This window comes from Betta splendens, chromosome 7, assembly GCF_900634795.4.
Source record: "Betta splendens chromosome 7, fBetSpl5.4, whole genome shotgun sequence".
NCBI classification, from domain to species: domain Eukaryota; kingdom Metazoa; phylum Chordata; class Actinopteri; order Anabantiformes; family Osphronemidae; genus Betta; species Betta splendens.
In genome coordinates, this window is record NC_040887.2 from 2513806 (window position 1) to 2523206 (window position 9401).

Below are 9401 nucleotides of genomic sequence, written 5' to 3' on the forward strand. Positions count from 1 at the left end.
ATTTTCTCTGGTGACTCAATACCTCCAGGTCGACAAGACAAACAGGAAGGAAAATAACGGGGTCGACAGCCAGTCAGACAGCCAATCGAGCGTGAGCGACTCACCCTCTGCTGCTCCTCCGCCGCTGCACCGCAGTCAGGAGTTCCCACGCAAGCCACTGGAGCCGTTCCACCTGCACTCCTTCCCAAAGGTACCGGAACCACCGGGGCGATGCGCTGCTCAGGAACATTTCACAGCCGCCTGCAGGCGTCCAGCTCCCCAGACGCTGTGTGCCTGTTGTCCACCAGAGGGCAGTGTCCTCAAACAAAAGCCACCGCATCTTCATGACTGTTTAAAGTTATTGCCTTCTATTAACATTACTAATAGCCACATAATATATCTAAGTGTAGTCGTAGTTAGCAGAAATGGTTGCTGCTTCATTTTGACGTTCATGTGTAAATATGTAAACAATGATGTGATGAGGTTAGAAACAGTCAAGGTCACGGCTTAGGCCGGTTCTGAGGGAAGCGGAGGGACAATAATCGGATGGTGATCAACCTTTCCTGCAGGTTCGCTGGCACACACTGGCTACTTCTCACACACGCGTGTGTGTGTGCATGTGTGCGTGCGTGCGTGTGTGTGTGTGTGTGCGTGTGGCAGAGAATGAAACAGGTGACGTTTTCTAATGTGTTTCACATTTGAGGACATAATGTTGTCTTGGCTTCGGTCGCCCAATCTGATGCTGACCTGTGTGTGTGTGTGTGTGTGTGTGTGTGTGTGTGTGTGTGTGTGTGTGTGTGTGTGTGTGTGTGTGTGTGTGTGTGTGTGTGTGTGTGTGTGTGTCAGTGTTTCTCATTTTTCTGCACTGTGGAGTACAGCACAATATTACAATATTAGAGAGGCCAGAGTAAGGATGGATTATGTAAGAGCTTGGCAGGCTGCCAGACTGCCTGTGTGTGTGTGTGTGTGTGTGTGTGTGTGTGTGTGTGTGTGTGTGTGTGTGTGTGTGTGTGTGTGTGTGTGTGTGTGTGTGTGTGTTCCTGTTGAATCTATCATCAAGTCCATCTAGAGACAGCTAACAGGTAGCCAGAAGCCACTGAGGGGATAAATAATGTCCACATATTGAAGCCATTTACTCTGCCCTGGCTTCTATTAGTCAGTCTTACTGCACAGGAGGACCATATAAAAGTTAAATCATGCTGGCTTGCATGTGCACACCCTACTACATGCTTTCTAATTGCTTTCTAATTGGTTGTGATCACCAGCAGTGATAATATTTTAACAAGAGCACCTCCTCTTTTCAGCCTAGGCAGCCAAGATTACATATAAACTGATAGAAGAGTGTGAAGAATGTTTCTGCTGCACATCTGTCCGTGGGATATATTTGGATAAAAATGTGTCAAAGCTCAAATCATTGACTCCTAAAAACATTCACCAATTGAGCTGGCATCCACTGACTTACTGCTTATTATATTATTTAAATGTGTTTTTTGGTCAGAATGAATCCTAACTCTCCCGGTTGTGGGAGTTGAGCCTAAATACAACAGTAAGTGGTCTGAAAGCTGCTACTGGGTAAAAAGACCAATAACCTTGTTGTTTGTTTTAAATCAGTGAATTTAAACTCAGTGAATAGTGTCGAAAAGGAGGCATCAATAATCCGTCAGTTCAGCACTAACAGAATTGGATAAAAGCAGTTCCTGTTCTTCCCACAAATGCGAGTGTGTCATCGCTCGATGCAGTCGTGACCACTGACCTTTTAAAACAAGTGCCCTCTCTCTCGTTCCATCTCTCTTTTTCACATGCAGTCACATGCACCGTCTGCCAAAGCTCTGCAGCAAGGTCACAGTTTGCCCAAGCAGACACACTGGAAAGACACAGGCCGCAAAACAACAACAAACGCCCCCGCTCTAAACGTGTAAAACCAGCCTTCAAACCGCTGCCGTGCTCTACTTGACCTCCTTCGTTTGCTTCACCAGGAGCCGGTGTTCATGGGAAATGGAGAGCAGTACATCTGGAAGCCTCCAGAGGACGACGACATCATCACCTTACAACCCGCCTCCACTCCGTGGAGAGAATGGACAGGGGCACCCGTCTCCCCCAACTGCTAAGGAGGTAGTTCACATGCATCTGTGTTCATGTGTGGTGCTGGTTCAGGGGGAAGGGATCAGACAGCTGTGTGATTCCTGCCTGCATTTGATGGGCCTGCCAGCCTAACATCACTGCCCTGTGACCTACATGTCACATGAGGCTCCTGTTTACAGCCAGAGGTTACATTACATAGATCCGGGCTGAACCCTCACCCCGATCTGCCAGCCTGCAGAGTCCTCCTCTCAGTCTGACTGCGCGGCGGCATCACCTGCTCTGGAGCAGATCGCCGCTTTGCATTCCTAGAGATGTTCGTTAAAGGTCAGCCCATTGGCATCAACAGGCCTCGCAGATAGAAAATGATCTTCCCTGACTGGAAGGCGGGCTGAAAACTGACCTAAATACACATCATGAATATGGTATAGTATGTCTGGTGAGATGTGCTTTCACACGCAGCAGCCCCACCCCCCCCTCTACACTTTCAACCTGTCTTTTACTGTGGACTGAACACAGCGCGCTGAAAGCGCTAGCGAAGCCTGCTGGGGGTTCGAAGGAGTAAATCTGAGAAGATGGAGGCTTGTGTCTAAATAGACCACTGACTATAATTAGTCTGCGTTTGAGCTTCTCTTTCCTATTATTGTCTTTGTGTCAGGGAACTTTTTCATTCCCCTTTTTCCATCTTGAGAGGAGGCCTGAATTCTAACCACTGCCTGATTTCTTTCATCTGAGCTAAAAGATAAATGAAAGCCTATTCAGCTCTTCCCTGAGACACGTAAGGGTTAAAAAAGTGAGCGCCGCGGCGCTTTAAAGCGGTTTCTTGTGTGAGCCAGCGCTGCTGCATGTGGAGATTAAGGGGTTAAGTCTCTGCTGTTGGGCTCATAAATTAAACTCCTCCTCTGCGATTCAGGCTGGCACACAGAGTCGCTGGCCTTGAAAGCATTCTGCTATCTCTCACTTAGTTTAGTTTTTTCCTGACTATTTTTTTCCTTTTACAAATGTATCTTTTCATTAGTGGGCCGTGTTTTTCCATAGCAGAGTTTGTTGTTGCCCTAACTTGCCCGTATACTTTGTTTCTTTCTGGAGTTTGTCAGAAGGTGTTGAGTTTCCACTCCCACCTCACTCCCCTCCCCTCCTCTCCACTCCCTTCCTGGCTATTAGGAGGCGCTGCCTTCCTCAGCCAATCACGATGCACACAGTGTGTCCTACCAGATGAATATCAACTGTTAACAGACTGTTTGGAAACTCGTGCCATATTTGCTATTCATAAAGTTGATCACACACAGATGCATCAGTTGTACTGTTGTGTTTCCATGGATAATCAGTGTGTGCAGATATTCAGTTTGACTCCCGAAAGCCTCAGTGTGAGCGGAGCGCTAAAGCGGAATGAGAGGAGGCGTAACAGAAAGAGGCCCAGACACAGTGGAGGAGAAAAGCAAACATACAATGCACAGGCTTCCTCAACAGCTGCAGCCCAGTTTTGAAATCCCCATCATCTTGTGACTTCCTTCCTCTGCTGCACAGAGCTGCAAATTTGGTGTGCACAAATGCACACACACACACACACACACACACACACACACACACACACACACACACACACACACACACACACACACACACACACACACACACACACTTGTAAGTAAGCCAGGGTCTTTGTTTATCCAAAAAGGTCACACAAGAGACGTGTGGGGGTAGGGTGTGTGTGTGTGTGTGTGCGTGCGTGCGTGCGTGCGTGCGTGCGCGCGCGCATGTGTGTGTATGGTGCTTGAGGTTTGACAGAAACCTTTACAGGCGTTTTGCACTCTAATTATATTTCATCAGCTAAATTAACATCTTATCTTCTATCGTTCAACCTCAGGATCATATGAAAAAAGAAAAGGTAAAATGAACATACTGAAGCAGAGATTAATCCATATGTGTGTTTTTGGGAGAGAATGTTTGCGCAGCCAGAGTTTCTCAGGGACGCTAGAGCAGAGCAGCTGGTCTGGGCGTGAACACGGAGTGTAAACATGGCCATGTCCCACAATCCTTTGCTCCTGTGCCCATCTTGTGGAATTTTGTCACAGAAATGCCAGAGGTCACTGCACCAGTTTCTGTGCATTCCCCACAAGACTTCACATGTGCGTTTCACTTGTTGGTCCTAGATAACAGCTCTAACCGTGCATTGAAGCACACACCGACATGCAGACACACTGTGTGTGTGTGTGTCACAAACACAAACACGCATGCACCTGCCGTCAGTCAGCACAGTAACTAAAACATGGACCAATTCAAAGCAAATGAAATGTGAACAAAGTCCATTAGTGAGCACAACTGAGCGGTTTTTGGCCAGCATCCAGATCTTTCACACCATAGCCTGCTGTTCTGTTGCCAAAGCAGTTGTGGTGACATTTTAACAGGTCCATCCACTATAAAGTTAATGCTCTCTCTCTCTCTCTCTCTCTCTCTCTCTCGGCCTAGACACCAACTGACTGATAACACAGTTTACTCTGTCTTATCCTATCCTTCCAAAATAGGTCAGGTTGCAGCATAGAACAATCCTGGTCAACATGTGTGCAGCTCAAGCTTAATAAAAATATATGGTTGTGCTTATAGATTTTCACCTATAACCAAATCAAGCAGGTTAACTGTTACATTAACTGAGACGTTAGGTGCAGTTCTCCGTGTCATTAACCACTGATATATTCGGCTCTCTCCTTCTCAGATTGCTGACACCTACTCCATTGTGTGTAAATCCCAGAAGAAGAAACCCCCTATGGAAAATAATGGCGCAAAGACCCTCCCGCGCTCGTTTGGCAACGCTTCCCGGAGCCGAGGCCGAGGAGTCCAGGGCCAGGCACGCTCTCAGGAAGAAACCCTGCTATGAGCCGGTGGGAGACAGGTCGTGGTCCACATGCGCCGTGCCCGAGGCAGACCCTGCATACGCTACTATTGACACCCATCGGAAACGTGAGCAGGGGGCAGCGAGTAACAGCACAACTGGGGGTAGTGCCACTCTCAGGAGAAAGAAGCAAACACAGCCGCAGCAGCAGCAGCAGCAGCAGGTCACACCAGCAGCACCTCAAGGCTCAGGATCCACCGCTGTGCCTGCTAGGAGCCTGCCTGGTGGGGAAAACTTCTATGAGACCATCAGTGATGTGAAGCAAGGGGCCAGTAGCTCCAGCACCACCACCATCTTCACCTTCAATGACGGGATGGAGATGTACGTCACTGGCCTGTAGCTGACTCTGGCAGGAAGGCCTGAGGGGGATGTCACGGACATTCCTGATCACTGGTCTACAGGTTGCTGTACATATACACAAGGCCCTCTAAAGACACACAACATGACGGTCCATTCTGTGTTGACATCAGGTACAAACAGGGTCTTAATCCAGGTTCAGACTTCCCTTGATTGGTCTGTACTTCAGAACCAGCCTAAGCCTAGTCCAGCCTAACTATGGACCAAATTCATTTTAACCAAAAAAAAGAAAAGAAAAGAAGAAAACTGGAATAGACAACCTTCATCCTAACATGTCACCTGCCACACTCACCTCTTTGTGCATCATTTTTCATAATATCTTTATTTTTGTATGAACACTGCAACCTTTAAAGAGTTTGCAGTGTCGAAATCAAAACCTGAGAAAACACACTTTAATATATTTATCAAAAGAATTGTGCATGTATTGTTCAAACGTATACACATGAGAAAATACACAGTGGTAGCAAGGACGCTAGCAGTATTAGGAGTATGATGGACACTAGAGGCTACTGTCACTAAAATATACATAGATGCCTCATCGTATGCTTTGACATATGGAGATGAAAACAAATATTACAGCTCTCCCTACGCAAATATCCAAAACAGGTTCCCTGTGCCTACTGGCCTGCTGCCAGGCACCGTTGTGCGCTTTGTTCTTGCTCTATAGCACAGCTATAGAGCGCGGGCAAGTAAAATTGTCTCAATAATATATATATTATATGATTTGTTACGGATCCCATTATTTGGCAGGTATCCGTATCCAGGAGCACAGTAGCACGCTGCAACAATCCCCCCGCGCACACAGACACACACACGCACGCACGCACGCACGCACGCACACACACACACACACACGCACACACACGCACACACACACACACTTGGCAGAGTCATGCACGGTGCGCTGGTCAGGTCAGGGACATCGAGTGAGTTGTACAAGAATGATATGTGTGTCAGCTTTCACAATACAAGACCTTTACTGTATTTCTGGAATAAATAACAATCAGATATTTTGTAAATGAATAATAATAATAATAAGGAAGTGAAAAAGTATTTACAGTAACACAGGATGTTTCATTCTGTGCAGTTATTCTGTTTTTTGGGCACCGTAAATGTTTGGTTGTTGAACCATTGTCATTTTGCACAAGACCACTGCAGGGTAGGTTGGTTTGATTAGGTATTAAGGTGCTGTAAAGGGCATTTCCTAGCATTGTTCTGATCCAATCTCTGGTGTCAGGTAAAGCCAGAGCTCCCCTTAACTCACCAGGCTTTAGTCTGGTGGTTGAAATAGCAACTTGATACTTGGACTCCTAGAAAAACAAAGAACTGGGCATAAATATGTCCAGCTAGTGTCCTTTGGAAGGTTGCCCCTTGCTGTCTGCTCCCCTCTCTCCTAAAGACTCAGACACGGAGTTCTCTTCCATGAAAAACATCATCTTTCCCATGTAGCTTTGGAAAGCCGTCTGAAAAAAAGAGAACATAGTGGAAAAAGCAGTCTTAATAAATGGGCTTAAGGGAAAGAGGCAGATTGAAAGACCTCAGAGCGAGAGGGGAAGGATGGGATCATCACACTGTGAGGTAACCATGCAAAGAAGCACAGATTTAGGGAAGTGGGTAACATGCTGTGGTGTCAGAACGTATGTAAAAACAAATGCACTCTGTATTTTAATGCACTGTTTTTTTTCTTACCTACTGATAATGCCATTGGTTAAATAGCTTCATGCCACTGCCATGAATACTGTCCGTTTTGTGGTTGGTGCAGGTTTTTTCCTGCTTGATCAAAAAAGTGCATGCTTTGATATATGGAAACAAATATTGTGGTACTTAATTGCTCTCTTGTTTGTTGATCTTTTCTGTTGCTGTTTTTTAACCTTTTTGAGTTGTTCCCAAAGCAACATTGGAGGAAAGCCACGGAGTTTGAGGGCAGAGCATCGTTTATGCTGCTCTGGGGGGAACAAGAAAGAGGTTGTAGGAGGGAGACAGAAGAGCAGCCAGTAAAAACCTGGATGAGGATCACTGGAACTGGACACGACCCAGAAGACCCTCCTCATCCTCCCATATGTCTTTGTGTACGTGCACACGTTGGGCAGACACACATGCACTGCAACACTGAGCCATGTGCGTCTCCGGGTTAGAGGAGGAAGCACACTTTGCTTCCACTGGGTCCGGCCCACTCCCTCCCCAGCTATGTTCGTCCTCCAGTAACCATCACAGACCTCTCCCTTCTCTGCTACCCCTCGCTCCCTCGCTTGCAGGGGAGGGACTTTGATGTCCGATTCTGAGGGACTCAGGGAGTGTTATAAGGTTTTGGTTTGGGGGGGGGCTGTACTGTAGGTCAGGCCAACCCCACTCTGATATCAACAGTGCACCAATGGTGGAACCGCTGTCCTGAAATGAGAAATGTCCAACAGCTGAGATGCATTAACATGCTCTGCTGAGGCTTACCTTAAACAATGCTGGCATGAAATCACCATCACACCTAATCCCTCTCTTTGGCTGTCACTCCATGTGTCACGTTTTCTTTGAGAGAAAGCACTGATGTGATATATTTGTCGAACACTGTTATACACTGATCGAGGCTGATGTTCGTTGCACAAGCAAATACAGTATGATGATGTAAATGTGTAAAATACTCTGTTGCTGTGCTGATGTTGTTCCAATGTAACATACAGTATATATTATATTTCTTGAGAAAAAAAAGATGGTTATCACAGACACATTGTTCTTTGTGGATGCAACATGTTTCATGCTTTCCATGCAGATACATATGCTGTTGGTTAATTGTCTTCAGATATAATTATGGGCCAATACTGCTGTGACAGCTGTAGCCAATGTTGTATGTTCTTGAAGCACAGGGTTTAGATTAAAAATAATAAATATAATAAAATATAGTGTGACAGTGAAGATATGCAAAAGATTGTAATGTTTTATATTAATCTTCATAAAATATTAAAGTGAGTTTTTACTTTTCTAATAAAGTGGCACATTACAACGTGTTTGTTGTCGGTAGCCTTATTGCCTTCTTTAGGGTATCAATAGGCACCACTGCAGTGCCAGTTATTACAGGTCTTTGAGCAGCCTCGCAATAATAAGAATAGCTCTAAGCAAACAAAGGTTCTAATAAAAAATGTGTAAAGCTAAGCAATAAACCAGGAGTGACTGGGTTCTGCAGGCATTAATATATTAAACATGCATTTAGAGAGAAAGGTTGATATGAAAGAAAACACATGTCAACAAATGCGTTCATGAATTCCACATATCTATGGGCTCTGTAAAGACAGTTGTAAGAAAAAACATATATATAGAGTGAGCACAAGCTGTTTAGTCTGTACTTCTGCAGTGTCTACAATCTTCACCCTGTTTTTATTCTACAGGAAGTGGAGACATGAACACCATGAAAAAAGAGAAATAAGCATTTTTTTTATATTCCCATTGCAGCATAAACCAAAGTGTCCTCTGTTGTATTCACAAAGACAACCATGAGATTTACATATATTTTAAATCAAACACAGACCTACTGCAGAGATATTGTCTTGGACACTGGGAGAAAACTATTGTAGTTTACTTCACTTGCTCCCTCGTGTCCTGTTAGTAGTTTTCATTTTAAATGAAAGTTTTATATCTTCAATATACGATATAACTATATAACAAATATATAAAATGCACAACTGCGGCAAATAACAGTAAAACGCATATGTTTTGTCTGGTGCTTAACATTTTAACTACCGGAATATGCTTCTCTAGTAACATAACAGAGGTTTAACTTAAGTGGAAGTAATTTGGACGAAACGTGTTTACTCCTTCGCTAATAACGCGCTGGTAAAGTGCAGCTCCGGCCTGTTATGCTGCCATTTGATTTGCACAGACATAAATGCGCAGTTAGCTGCTGTGGCCCGCAGGCTGTTTTTCCTCCGCGCCCCCGCCCACTCGCCTGCCTCGCAGACCGGCTCGTAGTCTACAGACACCGGCCGGTAAACTGTTGGATACGCCCCCTCCCTCTTCCACCCACTCTGTTTGGAAAAAAAAGTGATTGGCGTGGTGAATCCGACCAATCGGCGGCCGCCTCACCGTGGACGCGTGCCAAAGTGCAATGTTT

General features: G+C 45.4%; 1 protein-coding gene across 1 annotated transcript in view; it reads left to right on the forward strand.

The window, feature by feature from the left end:
* LOC114858674 (uncharacterized) overlaps positions 1-8301 on the forward strand; it is a 30754-nt gene extending 22453 nt beyond the window's left edge. The window contains exons 7-10 of the mRNA XM_055510264.1: positions 29-190; positions 1956-2084; positions 4584-4618; positions 4772-8301. Coding sequence (XP_055366239.1) covers positions 29-190; positions 1956-2084; positions 4584-4618; positions 4772-5288 — 843 coding nt within the window. The 3' untranslated portion in view covers positions 5289-8301. The remainder of the gene's footprint in view (positions 1-28; positions 191-1955; positions 2085-4583; positions 4619-4771) is intronic.
* Positions 8302-9401: the final 1100 nt, after the last annotated feature.